The sequence below is a fragment of the Xenopus laevis genome, chromosome 7L (assembly GCF_017654675.1).
Source record: "Xenopus laevis strain J_2021 chromosome 7L, Xenopus_laevis_v10.1, whole genome shotgun sequence".
In the NCBI taxonomy this organism is placed as follows: domain Eukaryota; kingdom Metazoa; phylum Chordata; class Amphibia; order Anura; family Pipidae; genus Xenopus; species Xenopus laevis.
Genome location: NC_054383.1, coordinates 18424956 through 18448967, shown reverse-complemented (window position 1 = coordinate 18448967; position 24012 = coordinate 18424956). Strand labels below are relative to the sequence as shown.

Below are 24012 nucleotides of genomic sequence, written 5' to 3'. Positions count from 1 at the left end.
CAAAATGACTTCTGCGCCCATGCGAGTGAGCGGCACCAATTGGCACAGTTCTAGGAGCATCTTTTGACACAAGTACCTTCAATTAAGGGTTGGTTCACCTTTAAAGGAGAAACAAACCCCTTATTAAAAAAAACCCTACTCCTCCACCCCAAATAGACCCCCTCCCCCAGCCTAGCTGCTACCCCAGGCAAATGCCCCTAACTTTTTACTTATCTCTCTGTGCAGATTCAGGAATCGCAGTTCACGGCAGCCATCTTCCGGGTCTACAGTAATCTGAGAATGAGACCGGCGGAGTACAATTTCCTGGTTTGCGACAACTGCGAATGCGCTGAAATGAACGGATATTGCCAAAGCCCTGGAAGAAGACACAAAGACCCGGAAGATGGCTGCCCTGAACTCTGATCCCTGAATCTGCGCCGTGGGGTAAGTAATAAGTTAGGGGCATTTGCCCGGGGTAGCAACTAGGCTGGGGGGGAGGAGGGAGGGGGGTCTATGTGGGGTAAGGGGTAGGGTTTTCATTTAATAAGGGGATTGTCTCTCCTTTAAGTTAACTTTTAGTATGTTATAGAATGGCCAGTTCTAAGCAACTTTTCAGTTGGTCATCATTTTTTTTTATAGTTTTTGAATTATTTGCCTTCTTCTTCTGACTCTTTCCAGCTTTCAGATGGGGGTCACTGACCCCATCTAAAAACAAATGCTCTGTAAGACTACACATGTATTGTTATTGCTACTTTTTATTACTCATCTTTCTTTTCAGGCCTCTCCAGTATCGGACTGGGACACCAGGGGCCCACCTACAAACCTTTGACCAGAGAGAGGCCCGCTAATTAATCTTAGACAAAGGGTCCTATTCTCTTAGTCTCTTTTCTTTAAAAACTATAATCTATTATTCCATCTATTTAGCCACTTTGTTCTCATAGAAACAAGTACTGACCCTGAAATAGGCCAAATGTCTAGCAGCATGAGGGCCCACTGACACCTGGGCCCACCGGGACTTTTCCTGCTATCCTGGTGAGCCAGTCCGACACTGGGCCTCTCCTATTCATATTCCAGTCTCTTATTCAAATCAATGCATGGTTGCTATGGCAATTTGGACCCTAGCAACCAGATTGCTGAATTGCAAACCGAAGAGCTGCTGAATAACAAGTTAAATAACTGAAAAGCCACAAATAATAAAAAATGAAAACCAATGGCAAATTGTCCCATAAAATCACTCTCTGCATCATACTCAAAGTTATCTCAAAGGTGAACAATCCCTTTAAATTTGCATGTCCTCAATGGGGGTTTCCATGTAAATGAGCCCCATGAGCCCATTGGTTGCATTTTGTTCTGCCTGGCTGTGCCTGTGTTCATTCGGACTACACTACTATAGTAAGAATCAAACTTAGAACCCGGTGCTGCAACTGAGCCGGATGGTTGGTAGTGTTTGTTGCACTTGATTAAAAGATTAATATTAATTCCCATTTTGTGGTTTGTGCCGGGGCTGATGATAGTGCTAGATAGAGAGCTGATCCTTATTTGGGTGAATTCCTGCCTGTTTGGTGCTAAATTTATAATTACAGCATTCATAACACACTTTGTATAGGGGGCAGTGGCTTTTAAAACCTTCCCCCTCCAGCAGCAGCAGCAGTGAATCCACCCGACTGTGCCTAATGTGCATCTAATAATTCCTGTGCAGGCACAATAACCGGCAATTACACCGGAGTGTACGGCAGCTCTATTACATTGTCATCCATAGCTCAGATACCTCATTTGTCTTTCTAATGGAGCAGCATAATCGTTATGTTTAGAGGGAATTCAAAGCTCTGGAAAAGTCAGAGTTTTTATTTTTTTTCCCTTCTATTGAGATCACATAACGATGAAGCTCCATAAGATCTCTATTACATCCCCGAATATTGGATTTACAAAAGTCAGTCCAATCTTGAAGAAGTTTGCTGGTGTCTTGGACCAGTGATCAAGTTACCACTGAGATTGCTTGTGTGTCACATTATATTGTTATTTAGAGAAATATAAAAAAAATATCAAACAGTTTAACCTCTTAAAAGCTGTTAGAGTCTGCACCGGCACTGTGTCATTTGCATTACTAAACATGGTTCTTGGTCTGTGCAGAATCCTGGTTGTAGCTGGCCTGTATTTTACTGCCCTGGCCAGTAAAAATTATATATGTTGAGAATGTTATTAATAGAGAAATATGCTCATTATATAGGAAGACTGGTATTTTATCCTGAAAGGAACCTTAAAGGAGAATGAAAGGTTAAAACTAAGTAAGCTTTATCAGAAATATAAAAATACAAGTAATGCTGCTCTGAGTCCTCTGTCAGAAGAAAGACAGCATTTCTTTCCTTCTATTGTGTACACATGGGCTTCTGTATCAGACTTCCTGTTTTCATCATAAACCTTAAGGGCTAGGGCTTGAGCATGCTCAGTTTGCTCCTCCCCCCTTTCCCTGCTGTAATCTGAGCCCAGAGCTATAAGTGAGCAGGGAGAGGCTCAGGCAGGAAGTGATGTCACACCAAGCTTCTAGAGCTTTTTACTCAGGTATGGTAAAGCATTCTACAGAATAAATATAGCATTCTAGCTTGCACTATTGCAGCTAATCTATTGGCAATAAAATGCCTCCTCAGCTTTTGTTCTCTTTTAAAGGGGACCTGTCACCTACACATAAAAAGCTTTATAATAAAAGTCCTTTTCAAATTAAGCCTGAAATCCAAATTATTTTACCTGTTATAAACTTGTTTAAAAGTCTCCGCTGTCAATCATATACTGCCTGCCCCGCTTCTATGCCTTAGGCATGGAGGTGGGGCAGAAAATTACTTTCACTTTCCATTCTGCACTTCCTAGATGTCACTGCTCTCCCCACATTGCCCCTCCCTCCTCTAACTGTGTAGCGAATGCATGGAAATGGGCATCAGGTGCCCCATTCTGGCACATAAACAAGATTTAGGCATGATGCAAAACTTGCCTTAATAACAGTGTCAACAAAATGGCTGCTGCCTGCTTGTTGTGATTGTGAATTACAAGACTAAAAAAAAAAACAAGATTTAAAGCATTTTTATAGTGCAAGTGAAATTGATTTTGCTTGACTAACATCATAAAATAGAATTTGGAATTATTTCTTAAGGCGACAGGTCCCCTTTAAGTAATGTGCCTGACCCATATACGTACCAGTAACCAGCAGTATCACTATTTTGACTGAACTGACTATGGAAGTAGTATTGAAACAGCCATTTGATTAAAGGTATGTTAAGATGCATGTTAAGTGACCAATTACAAATAAAAAGTTTTAATTGTTCTTCATTATTTCTTTTATATAGTTTTTTAATTATTTGCCTTCTTCTTCTTACTCTTTCCCGCTTTTAAATGGGGGTCACTGACTCCACCTAAAAACAAATTTTCTGTAAGGCTACAAATGTATTGTTATTGCTACTTTTTATTACTCCTCTTTCTATTCAGGCCCTTTCCTATTCATATTCCAGTCTCTTATTCAAATCAATGCATGGATGCTAGGGTAATTTGAACCCTAGCAACCAGATTGCCAAAATTGCAAACTGGAGAGCTGCTGAATAAAAAGCTAAATAAATCAAAAAACCACAAATAATAAAAAATGAAAACCAAATACAAATTGTCTCAGAATATCCCTCTCTACATCATACTAAAAGTTAATTCAAAGGTGAACAACTAGTGATGGGCGAATTTCTCTTGAAAAAATCTTGAAATTCGAACGTTTTTCCGATAAAATCAAGCAATTTGAATGTTTAACTATAAAATCGAGCAATTTGAATGTTTTAACGGAACAATTGAGCAATTCAAACGTTTTCACTAAAATCAAGCAATTCGAACTTTTTTACTAAAAAATTGAGCAATTCAAATATTTTCACTACAAAATCGAGCAATTCGAACGGTTTCACGGAAAAATCGGGAATTGACGCCGGCGAATTTTCGCTGGAGATTCGCAAATGTATTCCCTGGCGGTGAAACATGGAAATTCACTGCAAATTCGTGCCAGGCGAATTTATTCGCATATCACTATGAACAACCCCTTTAATATGATATAATGTTACTGTTACTCTATCACGTGTGGACATATTATGATTGTATTACAGGTATGGGACCTGTTATCCAGAATGCTTGGGACCTGGGGTTTTCTGGATAATGGATCTTTCTGTAATTTTGATCTTCATTCTACTAGAAAATCATGTAAACATTAAATAAACCCAATAGGCTGTTTTTTTCTTCCAATAAGGATTAATTATATCTTAGTTGGGATCAAGTACAAGCTACTGGAAATCATTTTAAAAAATCTGGAGTCTATGGGACACGGGCATTCCGTAATTCGGAGCTTCCTGGATCATGGGTTTCCGGATAACAGATCCCATACCTATATAAGTAAATCATATAACGCCACTCTCTCTTTTCATCTTCCCAGGTACGACTCCGCCTAACAATGCTGACGACGAGACTCGCTCGCTGCTAACATCAGTGCTGGTGCCGCTCCTTGTCTGTTTTGTCCTAATTCTGCTGGCCGGATACCTGTTAAGGTAATAGCCCCGCTGTTTGTTATTAAGCCTAATAAAAGAAAAATAGTTACAAGTTGGCTTTCTGTTTTTTTGAAGGTAGCACTTACTCAGTTCTCAGACTATATATCCATTTATACAGAATATAGCAGCAAGAGCGGCCATATTGCTTCCTTGGGCAAGTACATCCTCAGCAGGCAACGGAATATCCAATGAATGACAGCTAGGGGGTGCTGTTGTTAGCATTAAAGAATGCCTCCGCTTAAGCAACATGACAGCTCCTCTGCCTTAAAGGACCAGTAACAGCAAAAATGTTCTAAAAAAAACTTGTTAGTATGCTACGAAAAAAAGACGCCAACACATATTAAACTTTAAGGGGGGAATGTAATGAAAGTCGCATAGAGAAAAACAATTTGCACCAATAAGACTAAAAATCCACATCTCGCAATGTAATATTGTTCCTTAAACTGTTATTGCATTGCGAATTTTAATTGTGCATCACAAATTTTAATTGCGCACTCTTAAGAAGAGCTTGAAGGTGTCATAATCGTTTGGAGCAAACATAACGACTTTTTCAGTAATAAGTTTTATTACATTTACTATAAAACTATAAAATTCGCCAACGGTCTTCCACTGCCGGAAGTGGCCGCTAAACAGTTTCCGGGTTCGCAAAAGCTATATTAAATTCGCGCAAAGCAAAGTTTGTTCGCACAAAGGCATAACTTTTCGCATTGCGAATAGTTTTTCCGTTTCCGACTTTTATTACAGTCCCCCGTAAAATCGATAAGTCTACCGAAACTCCGCTTGCACTCCTCTTCAGAAACGGCGACAGGGCGACGATCCGTCGTGCGACACTCGATTTCTCCTTCCTGGCTATCTCCTATAAGGAAGGCAGGGAGGAGAAATGGAGCACGATGGATCGCCGATTGCCTTTTCTGAAGAGGAGCGCAAGCAGAGTTTTGGTAAGTTATTTCGTAATAAAGACTAATATTGTCTAATATGTGTTGGTGTCTTTTTTACGTTGCATACTAACGAATTTTTTTAAGAAATTTTTTGGCGGTTACTGGTCCTTTTATTCTCTAATAAAAGAAATGTTAATTCTGAGCAACTTTCCAATTTAAATTAATATTAAAAAAAACACATTAAGCGGTTTTACATTTCTATTTAGTATTTGTAAATTTTTTTAAAAAATGGGATGAAAGGCTAACTGTTGCTACATTGTTTCAAGAGACAGAACCAGCAGTGCAGAAAGGGACAGAAAAATGTTATATTGCACATAACTTTAAAACCATTAATTGTGTGAACCCAAAATAATCCTTAAGGTCTCAGTTGAAATATTGACTTAACTCTAGTCTAAAATCTCCTGTTCTCATTATTAACTCATTGGGGGTTTGTAGTGAAAATAGGCCCTGTTACAGCGATGCCTCTGAGCCAATCAGATCCTTGCTTTCATTATTCTAACTACACCAGACCCCCCCTCCCCAGTGCCTGTAAATTGCTGACTGTGTTCTAGAACTTTTGTCTTTGAACGTCACTTTCATGTTTATCAAACCTCCATTGTGACACTTGCCCTTTCTTTCTTTCTTGTATGTCTTAAAGGAGCAGTAACGTGTTTTGCTCATCCTCAGAGTTTATTAAAAAGATCTACATCATCTGCTCAGGGTTATCAACTGAAGACATCAGCAAGGAAGGCCCTGTTTCTTAAAGGTGTTGCTCACCTTTAAGTTAACTTTTAGTATGATGTAGCGAGTGATATTCTGAGCCAATTTGCCATCGGTTTTCATTTTTTATCATTTGTGGTTTTTAGGCTATTTGTCTTTTTATTCAGTCGCTCTTCAGTTTGCAGTTTCAACAATCCAGTTGCTAGTGTCCAAATGACCCTAGCAACCCTGCATTGATTTAAATAAGAGACTGCAATATGAATAGGGCCTGATTAGAACGACGAGTAATAAAAAATTAGCAATAATAATAATAATAAATTTGTAGCCTTACAGAATATTTGTTTTTTTTAGATGGGGTCAGTGACCACTATTTGAAAGCTGGAAAGAGTCAAAAGAAGGACAAAGTAAAAGTTAACTTAAAGGGGTGGTTCACCTTTAAGTTTCCTTTTAGTATGTTATAGAATGGCTAATTCTAAGCAACTTTTGAATTGGCCTCCATTATTTCTTTTTTTTTATTTGCCTTCTTCTTCTGACTCTTTCAAATGACCCCTTCTAAAAACAAATGCTCTTTAAGTCTACACATTTATTGTTATTGCTGCTTTTTATTATTCATCTTTCTATTCAGGCCTCTCCTATTCATATTCCAGTCTCTTATTCAAATCCATGCATGGTTACTAGGATAATTTGGACCCTAGCAACCAAATTGCTGAAAGTGCAAACTGGAGAGCTGCTGAATAAAAAGCTAAATAACAAATAATAAAAAATGGAAACCAAGTGCAAATTAATATCACTCTACATCATACTAAAAGTTCATTTAAAGGTAAACAACCCCTTTAAAGGAGAACTAAACCCAAAAAATTAATATGGCTAAAAATCGCATATTTTATATACTGAACTTATTGCACCAGCCTAAAGTTTCAGCTTATCAATAGCAGCAATGATCCAGGACTTCAAACTTGTCACAGGGGGTCACCATCTTGGAAAGTGTCTGTGACACTCACATGCTCAGTGGGCTCTGAGCAGCTGTTGAGAAGCTAAGCTTAGGGCTCGTCACTAATTATCCAGCAGAAAATGAGGTTGGTCTGTAATATAAGCTGATGCGACAGGGCTGATTATTAAATTCTGATGCTAATTGCACTGGTTTCTGTGCTGCCATGTAGTAATTATCTGTATTAATCAGCCTTATATTGTGACATTTCTATTCTATGGGGCATATTTATCAATGGTCGAATATCGAATTGAAAATACTTCGAAATTCAAAAAGACCAACCAAAGTGAAGTCGAAGGTTTTTTTGGGTCGAAGTGGTCCGTATTTGGCCGTATTCGAATAGAAGGAATAGTGCATTCAAACGAATTCGATTCAAAGTTCCCCCCCCCAAAAAACTTTGATTTCTCAAAGTCCACCAATTAACTCCAAATAGGTTCTAGGAGGTCCCCCATAGGCTAAAACAGCACTTCGGCAGGTTTTAGATGGCTAATGGTCGAAGTTGAAGTTTTAAAGAGACAGTACATTTCGATATTCGAATTTTGAAGTTTTTTTCAAATTCGAATCGAATCGACTATTCCCTAGTCGTACATAAACAATAGCTCAAAATGTGACAGCAGCACAGTGCATGTGCAGTCAATCAGCAGAAAAGAAGATGGGGAGCTACTGGGGCATCTTTGGAGACACAGATCTTTACTGCTAAAGGGCTGTGGTTGCCTTGGGTTGCCCAAAACATAATGTACAACATTTCTAGCTACTTCTTTAGTTAGGCTTTAGTTCTCCTTTAAAGCTAAAACAAACCTTTAATAAGTAGATCTCGCCGGTGTAACTTTGCCTGTAAAGAGCTGCTTTACCCGACTGTCAACACAGCAGCCTTGTGGCCTGAAACTGACAGTCAGGGTTTAGTTTCACCGTTAATATATAAATTGCTCCTGTATGACTTCAGACATGGTTATTAAGTATAGTAGTGCCTACAGGATCCCTTGCCTCATCATCCACCGCCGCAGCAGAACCATTAGGTTGTTGCAGTGAGTTTCAGCTAATCACGATGTAAGAGGAAAATGAGTCTGTGGGTTGTGTGACACATTGCTCAGGGTGGAAGTAGCGAAGTAGCTGCTTTACAGCGGTATAAAAGGAACTGAAGTGGTCACTAGCAGCTAGAAGGCTTCCTGTGTTCACATGCCGTGCCTGAGTCAGATGGAAAAATTCAAACCCATCAGATCGTCCATAAAAGATCGCACTTTGTTTTTTGTAAGGTCCAGAAAACACAGAAAGGCAGATGTCAACACCGGTGACAAGAAGATGCCCAATGGAATCCTAGAGGAACAAGGTATATACAGTATTCTGACTTTTATTACTCTCAAACCTTTCTGTTACAGTATTAGAATATAATATACATATACAGGCATGGGACCTGTTATCCAGAATGCTCAGGACACGGGGTTGTCCGTATAACGGATCTTTACCTAAAGTCTATTAGAAAACCATGTAAACATTAAATAACCCCAATAGGTTCTGCTTCCAACAAGGATTAATTATATCTTAGTTGGGATCAAGTACAAGCGACTGTTTTATTATTACAGAGAAAAGGGAAATTTAATTTAAAAAATGTGGATTATTTGATTATAATGGATTCTATGGGAGAGAGAGTTTCTCTAATTTCTGGATAACGGGTTTCTGGATAACAGATCCCATACCTGCATATGATTTGATACTGAGTTTATTGGCTGATTTCATTGAAGGCTTGTGGGGTAAAGGATCCCCAGACCAATACCATGAATTTCCTACTACACACAGGACGGAAGTATTATACTGTTGTTTTATTGTTACAGAGGAAAAGGAAATCATTTTTAAAAATTGTAATTATTTTATTGAAATGGAGTCGATGGGAGATGGCCTTCCTGTAATTCGGAGACTTCTGGGTAATAGGTTTACAGATAACGGATCCGATACCTGTAAAGCTCCTTCTACCAGTAAATTTGTTGCTGTATTTATCCTACCATCTATTGTGGGGTTATTATGGGGGACACTGATCCTTTATTTTCCTACAATGTGTAATGTGTATATTATAGGGGGCATCTGGACCAGAACTAGGGGTAGTCAGAAGAGTCATTTGCCAGTAGGGAACACTGGGCATGTACCCCTTCTGCCTGCTTCCCACTAGTTTCAGCCCATCTGTAAGTCCAGGAGATTTGGGGGCAGATTTACTAAAGGGTGAAGTGACTAACGCTGGCGATGATTCGCCAGCGTTACCACTTTCTGGCACTTCGCCGATTTACCAACGGGCGCAGGCGTAACTTCGCTAGCGAAAGAGACAGACGCTAGCGGTCATTCACACTCTATCGCCAGGCGAATGGACGTTACTCCGCAAATTCACTAAGATGTGGATTTTACTGAACATTACCTCTTTTACCAGACTTGCCTTCACCAGCTCAGACCAGGTGAAGTGCATTGGAGTGCATAGGACTTCCTCAATCTTCTGTTACTTACATCATATTTTTAGTGAAAAAAGTCCCAAAAAATGCTGGCGCCTTTTCCTTTTTTTCAGAATGATAGCCAGCAAAAGTCCTTTTGGGTAACCCGGTTCCCCCCTACATTTTATAACATATGGAACATAAACTATACAGTGGGCTCATGTGTAGGGCATTATAACAACTCTATTTTCTTTATTAAGGTTCCCTGGACTTGTGTAATGTAATGTATTTACCACAACATATACGTCCATTCAACTTTATAATTTCCTGCCGGATGCAAATTAGCCTGAGCGAAGACCTCTAACGAAGTTGCGCTAGGCATAATTGAATTCTAGTGCATCTTCGCTTTGATTGCCGAAGTAACAATAGCGAAAATTCACCAGCGTTCGGCACCCTGGGCGCAACTTTGCATTTTAAGCACTGCGTATCTTGTCAGCTATATATAAATAAATCATGATGATGATTTTAGTAAATTAGAGTTGTCTGGGTGAATTTTCGCCTGCTGATGGCTGTGAAGCAAGTCTCTGGCGAATTTCTGCCGCTTTTTTTTTTACCCCGTGCGTAAGTCGCATACAAGTGTGCATGTGGGAAGGTTTAGTCCAGCAGAGTAGACAAGTGGGTGGGTTTGGGGTCCGTTGCATGCAGGGGTTTTACTTGGGTATAACGTAAGACCTGCCATAGTGGGGGGCATTATTCATTGAACTGGCCATGCATTTATCCTGCCATGTGTTCTGGTGTTATTATTGATGTAATTGGCTCTCTATTTGTCCTACTATGTGTCCTGGGGTTATTAAGGGTAATATTGGCACTGCATTAATTCTGCCATGTGTTCAGGGGTGTTATACTTGGCACCGGGAGAATGAAATGAATCTGTGTAGAAAATGTAGCTCCAAATCACCCTCTGATGGATTTCATGTTCTCAGTATGATAATGTTTTAGCACCCACTGTGCCAGAGACGGGTGCTGCTGCCTTCGTTCCATCGTCACATTATTCCCTATCACTGTGCTGCACATGGACAGCCCTGCGTTTAACGCTGCATTTCTTATCACTTGTTTCTCAGTGCGGCTGGGCGTTCCTGCTTGCTCCTATGTACTATTGATAGTCAGGGCTTAAGACATTTTGGAAAAACCCCACGTATGATGTACTTAGAGTGAATGCTATTTATATTATAGTGTTGGCTCATCTTAGACTTCTGTTTGTGCAATACACTCGTATGTGGGGAAATCACGGTGCAGGTCGTGGCAGGGTTTTTCAACTGGAAGCCCTTGTCACATAACAATAATGATTTCCTTTTCCTTGATAATAATAAAACAGGAGCTTGTACTTGATCCAAACTATGATATAATTAGTCATTATTAAAGGCAAAGCCAGCCTATTGGTTTTATTTAATGTTTACATGATATTTTGTAGACTTATGGTATGAAGATCCTAATTACAGAAAGATCCATTATCCATAAAACCCCAGGTCCCATACATGCACACTTCTTTCCTTTTCCTTCTCCTTTAAAGCAAACTCTGCTTCCAACTGTCACAACAGAAACAATTATTGACATTAGGGGGCAGATTTATTAAGGGTCGAATTGAAAATTCGAATTCGAATTTTCAATTCGACCCTTAATAAATCTGCCCAAAATTTTCTCCAAACTCTTAAATCCGAATTGTGAATTATCCAAATTCGATTTGAGTTCTAATTCGAATTTCGAGATTTATCATACTCTGGCCCTTTAAAAACTCGAATTCAACTCTTTGCCACCTAAAACCTGCCGAGTTCATGTATAAGTCAATGGGAGAGGTCCAGTGGCCATTTTTATGTTGTTATTAGCCGTCCTGACAGCAGTGTTTTCAGTTGCATGCTGGGAAGAGGCACAATAGGAAGGCTAGTAATTCCATACCCATGCAAAACAATAATAAAGACTTATTGAAACTTTGCTTAGAATAGATTCATCTGTAACATACTTAAAGGCAGAATGGCAGCACCTCATTAAAAAACCATTAAATATATAGCGCATGTTATAAGTTAATTTAAAGGTTAACTTACCCTAACATCCAAATAGTGTCCTTCATGCCACGCTAGTATTTGTGTGTGTATATGAGGTCTTGAATATGGCATTATTAAATATTGCAGACTTGGTGTCGTTTCTCCCAAAACTGGCTATGCCCTCCATTTTTGGTTTAATTTAAACTGCCTGTCGCTAGTGGTGACTGTCAGGTTTTACTGTCATTTTAGTGTTTTCATGCTGCTTAAATTAAAGCTATAGGTGGCATGGGTGCATTCAAATGTTTTTAAGCGCCGGATAAGAATACACCTGTGTTCTTTCAGGCTGACAATGAAGACGGGTAGATTGTGATGAACGACACAAAGTAAATAAAGACCAATTGCAGAGTTTCATAGCAAAACGTATCTACGCTAACATATGTACAAAAGAACACATTTAGGTGAGCTTACCCTTTTAAAGATCTTAAAAGTGTTTCTACAATGTGTGAATCTAATAAACATCAGTGTTTGTCAGCACAGGAAATCCTCACCCACGTACCCCACTGCGATGCGCACACGCTCTTCTCTTTCCCACATTTAGGGGGTTATTTATCAAAGGTCGAATTTTAGAGCTACGTGAGCTTTTTTAGACCTGGAATGTACTCACAACTGGAATGGTTTCTAATTTAAGAAAAAACTCCAGTGTAAAAAAACTCGAATCAGCGTAGTCGGGGTGAAAAACTCGAATTGATCGAGTTTTTGAATCTCTCGAATTGATCGAGCCTTTTTAACAACTTCAAATGGTTCAGAAGACGTCTGCCATTGACTGCTATGTGCTATTTCCAGCTTCGGAAATAAATCACAAAAAAGTCTGTTTGGTATTTTTTTGGTGCTTCATGAGCCCCCACACTTGTCGCTCTAGATGTTATCCCCAGGGCCCCCCGCCATGGCCGCAGCCACAAACCATTTAGCCCCCCAGCCCAACCTCAGTGTACTGTCGGCCCAGTCTGACCCTGAAAGGATGGCTGCAGCAAGGAGAAAAGGAGGCTGAGTGCTGTCTGAAGGTTCTTCCTGGAGGTGAACTGGGCAATAAAGAGGTGATGTACCTGTCTGGGTGAAAAGTTCCTGTCCGGATTTCCAAATTAAGAAATCCGGACAAGACATTGAAGTGAATTACATGGAGATCAGCCAATTGCTGATCGACACGTCATCAGTCCCGCCCTTAACATCAACTGCCTTGCCCCCATCGCTCGCTCTGCCCCCCGACGTCACCCGCCCGGCCCCCTACATCAACGGCCCGCCCCCCTGCCCAGTTTCACAGAAAAAAAGGTGGCAACCCTAATGTTATATCAGGCAACAGTACAGTTGCTTTAGATCATTTTCTACCTTGTCCTGCAGTTAGTAAATCAGACCCGATACTTATAACTTTACCATCTCAACCCATGACCGTTCTAGGACCTGTTGCTTAAAGTCTTTTCTCAAGTGTCTGTAGGAATTTTCTAGTATTGCAGCTCTTCTCTGGAACTGGCCCTCTGCGTGACTTTCCTCCAGTTCCTCATTCATTAAGTAATCACAGAAAATGTAGCTTCTCAGAGACTCCACATTGCTTCCTGACTTTCACATCACCAGTGACTTTTTTAGCCCATGCAGTCTGCTCCTCATGTAATCCCTACAGCTTCTTTGGTTTCCATTCAGGGTTGAACTGGGGCGTATGGAGCTCACTGGGAGTTAGGGTTGCCACCTGTCTGGATTTGACTCGGACAGTCCGGTTTTCAGAAGGGCTGCCCGGGTCAAGACAGTCTGTTCGGCTTTCCAAATAAGGAAAACCAGGCAGGATCTACCCTGATAGACATGTATATCAGCCAATTGCTGACTGCCACGTCATAGCCCCACCCGTGTGATGTAGCACACCCCGCCTCCAACGTCTCTTACCCACCCTTGTGATGTCATGGCCCTGCCCCCTGCCTGGATCATGAGCCACACAAATGTGGCAACCCTACTGGGAGTGCTGGTCTGAGGGCTCACTGTGTGAACTAAGTGGCCCTCCTCCTGGCACCCAACCTCACACTGCTCCCATTGGTGACACATTTTTCCTTCCTCCTTAGTTTAGCTCTGGGATCAGGTCCGGCCGGGAGATGGTTCAGACTGGGAGCAGGCCTGGTCGGCAGGAGTCATGAAGCCTGGGGCCCATTGGGTGTTCTGCTGAAAGCCATGATTCTTCTATATGCTGCCAACTCTGTCTGGAGGGGCTATGTGTGAATATTTTATGGGCTCATGCATGGCCAGCTTTAGGCTCATGCCAGTATTTTCTCTCCTAGATTCCACTTGAATCCATGCCCCATTCATTTGTGTTTCCCAGTCAAATGGATTCTCCGTGAGAGATCACATCAGTGATGTCCCTATGTATTACATGAGCTTAAAGGGATCGTTCACATTTTAATCAACGTATAGTATGATTGTAGAGAGTGATATTCTGAGACAATTTGCAATTGGTTTTCATTTCTTAATATTTGTGGTTTTTGAGCTATTTGGGTTTTTATTCAGCAGCTCTCCAGTTTGCAATTTGAGCAATCTGGTTGTTAGGGTACGAATGAACCTAGTAACCAAGAATTGATTTGAATAAGAGACTGGAATATGAATAGGAGAGGCCTGAATAGAAAGAGGAGTAATAAACAATAACAATATATTTTTAGCCTTACGGAGCATTAGTTTTTGAGATGGAGTCAGTGACCACCATTTGAAAGCTGGAGAGAGTCAGAAGAAGAAGACAAATAATTACAATAATATAAAAAAATAAATAATGAAGACCAGTTGAAAAATTGTTTAGAAATGGCCATTTTATAAAATTTTAAAAGTTAATTTGAAGGTGAACCACCCCTTTAATACAAGCTTGGATTTCATTTAAATAGGTATATAGTAATATTTTGGAAGTGACATCTTCTGGTGGCTGGTCTGTTCCAGTGGTTGTTGGACCTTTTCTGTTCAAGGCTTCTTTGAAGTCAAACCTTTGGTCAAGGCCCCCTTAGCTCATAACAAGGTTACAGGCATAGGGAAAATATTGGTATATCAGCTGTTGCTTCAAAAATATCTAGTTTTCATACAAAATTCCACCCTAACTGAGCTTCAACATGGACTTGATGAGTTGTATTTAGAAGAACAAATAGGAGTATATCCCCAGATCTTACCATAGCTGTCCTTCAGGCTGACACCCACGGTCACTGGTTGAGACCCCCTTCCTCAGAGAGGACCAGCTGTGCATTTTGGGAACTGCTGCTCTTTATTCTCATCTGTACAGCTGACACTTCTAAAGTGTTAGATATTTCTCGATGCAGAGCAGGTCGGACTGGGCAGGGAAGAAAAAAAACGGACCCAATCTCTGTAAGTATTCTTGCTTGCTGTCTTTCCTCCCCTATCATGGTGAAGTCTAGGGGGTATATTTATCAAAGAGTGAAGTTAGAGATCACAGTCCGTTAGAGTGAAATTCCGCCACTCTCTATTCATTTCTATGGCATTTTGAATGGCATATTTATCAAAGGGTGAAATTTCACTTTCATCCATTGATAAATACTCTTTTAAAAATCCATAGAAATGAATGGAGAGTGGCGGAATCTCACTCTTGAGGACTGTGGCGAGCTCTAATTTCACTCTTTGATAAATATACACCTAGGTGTGTGCAAGAGGGGTGAGCGAGGGGACGGCAGGGGCCGCTGGGGCCAGGCCCGGATTTGCGGCAAGGGCGCATAGGCCCGGGCCTAGGGCAGCAAAAAATAGGGGCGGCATGCCGCCCAGCCGCATTATGGGGACGTTCGCGTCCCCGTTCAACTACACCAGCTGTGCCGGTGTTTTTTCGCCGGCGCGCTGGGAAGGCGGGCGCTAGGACCGCGCGGCCGTCTGGTCGGACCACGTGGCCTAGGGGCGCCCGGAAAAGAAATCCTGCGCTGGCTGGGGCAGCATCTCCCAGTCCGACTCTGATGTAGAGGGAAATATAAAATGCCACTGCTTTATACATTTCTACAGGATAGTAAAATAAAAAAAAACTTAGACTACATCTTTAGGAGGATGAAGGGAACATAAACCAGATTTTTAAATAGGGTAAAATTGCCCTGGAGGAGTTGTGGCCCCATAGAAATTCCAACAAAGTGCATTGATACACAACCAATGTTTGGTAAAACTGATATAGTAGTAGCTTTATCCATTTATAAGAAACCAAAGGGTGCTACCGCTATACAGACTAGAAGCTGGTGCATGGATATCCCCTAAAACACGGAACCACAAGCACTCCTTCCTGTTCATGCTTTCACTCTGAGCTGCCTGAGAAATGGCTGGGCTCTCTGAAGGGGAACTGTAGCTAGAAAACTACGAACTCCACGAAATACACTCTTCCTTTTTATATAAGCAGGCAATATATATATATATATATATATATATATATATATATATATATATATATATATATATATATATATATTCCAAATAGAAGAGGGGGATGGTGGTTAGCACAGCTTTTCCAAATGGTTTGCGTCCAATTCCTTAATAGTTGCACTGTGCTGCAACTGCTTCAAATGATCCATGTATAGGAGAAGGAAGAGAAGGAAGAGGAACTCCAGCAGTATTACTGCAAACAACGTTTTATTCCAGGCAGTGGTAAACACAACATGTTTCGGGTTCAATACCCTTTATCAAGTGAATTGATAGTTCCTCTTCCTTCTCCTATACTTGAATATATATATATATATATTCATAGAAACGAGGCAGTCTGGTTGGATAGTGCTTAGCTTGTCAACACTGGGCTCCTGGGTTTGATTCCAGCCAGGACAATATCTGCAACCGTTTAGAACCTCTGATCAATCAACCGCAAAAAGAAAAAAGTAACAATACTTATCTTAATCATGTTTCTTTGCAAACGTATCCAAAATGACTACAATGGGGAGTGACCTGGCATGTTGGGGCTTATGCAGTCATGTGATAACCCCTAGTTGCCCAACACTTAATACTGTCACTATAAGAAACAATTGCTCAGGGTTGTTATATTTTGAATATATTTCTGGGCCGTTCATGGGCAGGTTTGTTTGTTTTGTCTGTAAGTTCATTATCATCGGCAAAGACAAATGACATATGTTCCATCATCTATCAACAGAACAACAAACAGTGATGTTGCTGAGCAGCTCACCCACGGTCTATAAGAAGTACTTCCCCATTCCGGTGGAAAACCTGGAGGAAGAGTTTAGGATAAGATCGGCGGATGACGGCAAACTCTTCCGAGAGGAATATAATGTAAGTGGCAGGGGCTGCAAGCAGGAGAGAGAGTGATACTGACATGATGAAAATAAGAATTTCTGATTAAAGGGGATCTGAACCTAAAAACGTGCTTTCCTGAGCAGTTTTTACATTGGTTCTCTAGTTTTAGTGGTTGCTGAGGTATTTGCAATTGAAGACTGCTTATAACAGGCTTTTGGCTCTCTCTCTCTCTCTCTCTGAGAAAGTCAGCAACACTAGGGTTAACTTACTTTTTTAATTAAAATGATAGAGGCAATGAAAATAGGCACAGTATATGGTATATATTTATTAGGATTTTTCATAATTTTTTTTAGTAAAAGTTGTAATTTTGGCTGACCACTATATGGTTTTCATCCAGGAAGGAAGCTGCTCTGTGATAAGGAGAAGTTACAGTGCTGCAGCAGTTGTCATTGTTCCATACATCAGCGTGTCCATTGCAGGAGCCATCAAATTTTATTCACATTGCGCCCCTTTAAAGGAAAACTTTACCTCCAAAATGAATACTTAAGCAACAGATAGTTTATATCATATAAGTGGCATATTAAAGAATCTTGCCAAACTGGAATATATATTTAAGTAAATATTGCCCTTTTACATCTCTCACCAAGAACCACCATTTCATGATGGTCTGTGTGCTGCCTCAGAGATCACCTGACCAGAAATACTGCATCTCTAACTGTAACAGGAAGAAGTGTGGAAGCAAAAGACACAACTCTGTCTGTTAATTGGCTCATGTGACCTAACATGTTTGGTAACATGTATTGCCCTTTTACATCTCTTGCCTTGAACCACTATTTTATGATGGTCTGTGTGCTGCTTTAGAGATCACCTGACCAGAAATACTTCAACTCTAACTGTAACAGGAAGAAGTGTGGAAGCAAAAGACACAACTCTGTCTGTTAATTGGCTCATGTGACCTAACATGTATGGTTTGTTTGTGTGCACGGTGAATTGTAGGATCCCAGGGGGCGGCCATTCATTTTTAAAATGGGAATTTTCTATTTATGATTACCCAGTGGCATATACTACTAAAAAAGTATATTATTATGGAATTGGTTTATTTACATAAAGCAGGATTTTACATATGAGCAGTTTTATGCACTATATTTTTATAGAGACCTACATTGTTGGGGGGTTATAGTTTTCCTATAAGCAACAGAGAGGTCACACGTTTAAATGCAGAAAGAAAAGCTCCTAGCATCCTTTGCAAGTGGCTCAGAAAAGTCCAGTGAGTTTTCGGGTCATCAGTAGGGACTATAATCAGCATAACTATAAAGATTGTAGAAAGCTTCTGGCTGTTTTGTGGACACGTAGAAAACCATTTTTTTGTTCCCAACAGTCTTTGCAGCCTGGTAATTTACATGGAACCCATGAAGCAGCCAATAAAGAAGAAAATAAAGAGAAAAACAGATACCCCAACATTCTGCCTTGTAAGTTTCTTTGCCTTTCTGGGCTTTATATAGAACAACTTTATCTTGGTACCGGTAGAGAAATATATAAGGGGATACTGCACATCACCATCTTGCCCAAGAGGGGAAAATATAGTCTGCATTAATATTGGTATAGTGGAGTATTTTCAACTTTTACACAGTTATGGTGGTCCCTTTCCTTCCCTCTATCTCCAACGTCAGCCCAATCTCTCAGAGCTCCAGGACTATCCTAGATCCTGGAGTTTGTCATAAAGTTTGTCAGATGCTTTCAAATACCGCCCCAATTCCCTAATGTAAAACCAGGTCATATTAGGCCTTTTACTTGATAAACTTGTCCAGGTATCTGTACAGATGCACCCCTAAACCACAACAGCCTGTTCCAAACTCTGGGCAGACTCCCATGGGGAGGTTTAGAGCAGTGACAGGTGAGGCTCATCCTGAAGGCCAGTTAGGGTGAGATTTTGTATTTCATTTCCCAGGTATTCGTGGCTGAATGACTGATACATCAAAACATGATGGAGAGAATTTGCTCTCCTAGCTAAACCTAAAAACGCAGCTTCAAGGTCAGTTAGGGGACAATTTAGGGTGAATTTGTGGTTTTCTTTTCCAGATATTCTTGGCTGAATGACTGATACATCAATATTTGATAGAGAGAATCTGTTCTCCTAGATAAACCTAAAAGCCCAGTTTGAAAGTCAGTTAGGGGACAATTTGGGGTGAATTTATATTTTCTTTCCAAGATATTCTTGGCTGAATGATTGATACATAAATATTGTCCTATATCTATATCCATTTCATGAGCTAAGGGGCAGCCCTGAGCATAAGTTGGACCTTCATGGGGGCTCTGATCAAATGCTGAACCTTCAACAGGAGCTTGAACTGAAAAACTCTTTCAACCACTGCAATTACTATACAGTATACTTTCCGCATTCATTAATTCTCATATTAAAAGAATTAATTTCCAGGAGTTGTTTTTACTGATTCATCTCTCCCTAGAGGATCCTGCTGAAATAGCTAATCTGGGAGATATAATTGTATGTTTCTTTCAATTGATCTTGAATGGCTGTTTTTTCTAAACACAGGCAGTTACCAAGGAGAGAAAGAGATGCATACAACACTCTGTATTCTCCTTTTAGCAGTTATGAAAAATGCGTATATTTATGGTCCCTAAAAACATGAATGCTGCTTAAAATGCAGTAAAAGTAAAACCCATAATGATCTTCCCAACCTCCCTAAAGGCAGTGTACAGATGGTAAAACAAAGCACCACAGCAAACTGCCTACTTGGGCAATATGTACAAATAGGATGCGGGTGGGAGATTCTGAAAGTGTTGGCATTCTACATGATAAAAGCCAAAATGTTGCGTTTTATTTAAAACATTTTAATATTTGTTTGTTTAATTTATAATCTACAAAAAGTCATTTTGGTCTTTCAGATGATCAGTCCAGAGTTATTTTGCTACCAGCTGATGGCATTCCTTGTTCTGACTACATTAATGCCTCCTACATAGATGTAAGAGATAAATGATCATATTTCTATAGGATAATCATTATTCCATGTTGTTTTTATTCCCCACCTCTCACGTTTCTTTTCATTTTTCTTTCCAGGGTTATAAAGAAAGGAATAAATTCATAGCAGCCCAAGGTAATTAATTTGTCGGTATGTGATATTGTCATTGTTCTTTCATTAGTTATAATTAAACCTGAAAGAAACTGTTCCTCTGTTATTTCTTGCACTATAGTCCCCCCATGCAAGTCTAGTACCCAGAAGCAAATGTAGTATCTTCCAAGCAAGCTTACTACCCCAGGCACGTATTGTACCTTCCAAGCAGACCTAGTGCTTCCAAGCAAGACTAGTGCCCCCAAGCAAGTGTAGTACCTTCTAAGCAAGTGTAGTACCTTCCAAGCAAGCTTACTACCCCAGGCACGTATTGTACCTTCCAAGCAGACCTAGTGCCTCCAAGCAAGACTAGTGCCCCCAAGCAAGTTTTGCACCTTCCAAGCTGACCTAGTGCTTCCATGCAAGTGTAGTACCTTCCAAGCAAGCATTGTCCCCCCAAGAAAGTGTAGTACCTTCCAAGCTGACCTGGTGCTTCCAGGCAAGCGTAGTGCCTTCCAAGCAAGCCTAGTTCCCCCAAGCAAGTGTAGTACCTTCTTAGCAAGTTTAGTACCTTCCAAGCAAGCATTGTCCCCCCCCAAGAAAGTGTAGTACCGTCCAAGCAAGTGTAGTACCTTGCAAGCAAGCTTAGTACCCCCAAGCAAGTGTAGTAGCTTTCAAGCAAGTGTAATACCTTCCAAACAAGCTTAGTACCCCCAAGTTACTCATGTACTTTCCAAGCAAACCTAGTACCCCAAGTAAGTCTTGTACCTTCCAAGCAACCTATTACCCACAAGTACCTAGTACCCCTAAGCAGATGTAGTACCCCCCAAGCAAGTTTAGTAACTTCCAAGCATGTTTTGTACCTTCCAAGTATACCTAGTACCCCAGAGTAAATTTCGTACCTTCCAAGCAAACCTAGTCCCCCAAAGCAAGAACTGTACCTTTCAAGCAAACCTAGTGTCCCTAAACAGTCGTTTGTACTTTTCAAGCAAATCTAGTATCCCTAAGCAAGTGTAGTACCCCCCAAGCAAGTTTAGTAACTTCCAAGTAAACCTAGTACCTAAGCAAGTCAATATTAAGTCCCATACACTTGCATCACAGTGGATAGACCTGCCATGTCACCCCCTTAAAATCAGAACACGTGCTAGATAGAGTGGCGTATGTCCACTCAGCCAGCCCCCCTCCCCCCAAATTTTTTAGGGACCTCTCGCCTTATCATGCACCTCTACCCATACATTGACATCACCCAGGTATGGAGGGAGAATACAGCCAGATTGAATAAGTGCAGGCAGGAGGACAGGTGCAGTTTGGTTGGAAAGCAAGTCTGGGCCCCCACCCCCAGGTCGCAGTGTTCTTCTGCAGAATACGGCACTGATGCTAGTACAAATTAGTGGTCGAATTCACAACCCGTGTATGGCCATCTTTATATGAAGCTATACATTATTCACCTCTATATGCTGTAGGTGTAGTGGTGGATTTTGGTGCAGTGTTTCCAATATTCCTGGCACAGGTTATACATTATGGGTCCAAGTTAGGAAATGACCCACAAATAGTAGAAATGTCTGTAAGGGTTAGTGCCAGGGGTAATGACAAGAACCAGCACTCAATGGTGGGGGGGGGGGCTTCTGTTGCCTGGAGTCAAAGATAAAAGCTAAATGACATTCATTATAATCCTGAATATTCAGGTTTGGCCTGTGGTCAACCTGTCTGCTGCCTGCATTGTTATCTGTAGTAATTAAATCTTTATATCCCCCGTATGGCTCATTTGCTTAATGCATCAGTGGGTTTTTAATTGCTTTCCTACAGTTCCGTATTAATGGAACCTGGCGAACTTCAGTGCTCAGCAACTGCTTTACTCTATGTTCTACATGAGCTGTCTGCATTAACGAGCAAATCTTATGGAAGAACAAGAAGCCTATAGGGCTCATTTACTGTTCGTATGGGTGGATACAAGCATGAGGCACAGCGTAGGGGGTGCAAGTTGCCTTGAGCAGGTACATTGCCTTGGGCCTATAAATAAGGGCAATTCATGCGGCGAGTCAAGTCTTGTCATTGCTTGCACAGAGGAACACTACAGCTGGCCATAGACGCAAAGATCCGATCGTACGAATCAACGTACGATTGGACTTTCCCATCTCCCGACCCTCCACTAACCATTCAGATCAAAGTCTTACCATTCCGATCAAATAAAGTAGTAAAAGAACAGATCAGCCAATGTACTACCTGCAGAGACATCGCCAGTTTACTAACAGGCGCAGATGACAATTCGCTGGCGAATGGGACCATCACTAGCATTCGTTCGAACTCTATCACCAGGCAACTTTTCTCTCTGGCGAACGGCCGTTACTCCGCAAATCCACTAAAGTGCAAATTTTACTGAATGTTACCTCTTTCGCCATAGTTGACTTTGCCACCTCAGTCCAGGCGAACTGCTAAAATGAAGCTACATCCTCCTCAATCTTATGTCAGTGACATCATATCCTGTCTGCCGGAAATGTAATAAGGTTGTAAAAAAACTCTGGCGACTGCTGGGCTTGCCTGCAAAAATCCTAACTATTAAAGGGGACCCTATACGCAAGAAATTATTCAAAATCCTATTTTATCACATTAGTCAAGCTAAATGAACTTTAATTACGCTATATAAATTATTTGAATCATGTTTCCTTCAGTCTGGGATTTCATAATTATAACAAGCAGGCAGGAGCCATTTTGTGGACACTGTTATTAAGACAAGCCTTGTATCATCTCAGAATCTTGTTTGTGCACCAGAATGGGGGACCTGATGTCCATCCCCATGCACTGGTTATACAATTAAATGGTGAAGAGAACTGGGGAATGTGGGGAGAGCAGTGACATCTAGGAAGTGCTGAATGGAAAATGAAAGTAATTGTCTGTCCCGTCTCTATGCCTAAGGCAAAGACGAGGGGCAGACAATATTTGAAACTTGTTTTGGGTTAACATTTTTCCCCAGACATTTGAGGGGCCTGGAACATTCATTTTAGGATGGGCTCATGTCTACGGCATTATATGATCTATTTTGTCTTTATTCAGGACATTTGTAATAAAAAGTGGCCACTACAAGTATTTGCACCAACATCTCTAATTAAGACGTCCTTACGACTTTTATGTACCCGCCCTATTCAAATTGGCGTAAGCGGATCTAATAAAGTTTCACTAGGCAGAAGCGATCGATAGCAACATTTTGATTCAAAATGCTCACACTGCCGAAGTAACACAAGTGAAAAGTTGCCAGCGTTCGGACACAACTTCGCATTTTAATGAATTAGCATAGAAGTAACAAATTTTCGCCTGGCAAAGTGGCGTGAAGTGTGGCGAAACGTTCGCTGGTGACAATTTGCCCTTTAGTGAATTTATACCTAAGAAGTGCCTAGAATACTAGTTCCTGGTTCTGGTAACATCAACGATAATGTTAATGTGTTTCTCTCCATGCAGGCCCCAAGCAAGATACTCTTAATGATTTCTGGAGGATGATCTGGGAGCAGAAATCTGCCACTATAGTCATGCTTACTAACCTGAAAGAAAGGAAGGAGGTAAAACATATATATTAATAGTATGAAATCTCTGGTGTGATATGTATATGCCTGCTTATAACCTCTGGGTTTATGGAACACGGTCCAACGTTCAGGCTCTTTTATTAGTAGAAAAAGCAGCAGTTGGCAAAGTGAATATGAGCAATAAGGAAGTATCCCCTGCCTTGTATATTAATTAATGGTAATTATGACTGCAGTATATTTTATATGCAGTCTCCTTTATTCTTTTGCATGGCTGCAACAATTAAAAAAAGATGTGAACCTCTAAAATGACTTTTTTAGAAACAGGCATGGCATCCGTCTGTCAGTGGGTTTTGGCTAGGGATGCACCGAATCGTCTATTTTGGATATGGCCTAACCCCCGAATCATTCACGAAAGATTCGGCCAAATTCCGAATCCTAATTTGCATATGCAAATTAGGGGTGGGAAGGGGAAAAATGTTTTACTTCCTTGTTTTGTTACAAAAAGTTACTCGATTTCCCTCCCGATCTAATTCAGTTCGAATTTTAAAAACTAGATTCGAGTTTTTTTCTTCAAAAAAATT

At 40.7% G+C, this 24012-nt stretch overlaps 1 protein-coding gene across 2 annotated transcripts in view; it reads left to right on the top strand.

The window, feature by feature from the left end:
* LOC108696116 (receptor-type tyrosine-protein phosphatase epsilon) overlaps window positions 1–24012 on the top strand; it is a 133566-nt gene that overhangs the window by 91123 nt on the left and 18431 nt on the right. Inside the window, exons 3-9 of one of the 2 annotated variants that reach the window (XM_041568645.1) lie at window positions 4427–4538; window positions 8423–8490; window positions 16748–16884; window positions 18227–18317; window positions 19753–19829; window positions 19925–19961; window positions 23370–23467. In XM_041568645.1, coding sequence (XP_041424579.1) covers window positions 4427–4538; window positions 8423–8490; window positions 16748–16884; window positions 18227–18317; window positions 19753–19829; window positions 19925–19961; window positions 23370–23467 — 620 coding nt within the window. Of the gene's footprint in view, window positions 1–4426; window positions 4539–8416; window positions 8491–16747; window positions 16885–18226; window positions 18318–19752; window positions 19830–19924; window positions 19962–23369; window positions 23468–24012 lie in introns of both variants that reach the window. The other variant, XM_018225170.2, reaches the window with a different exon arrangement.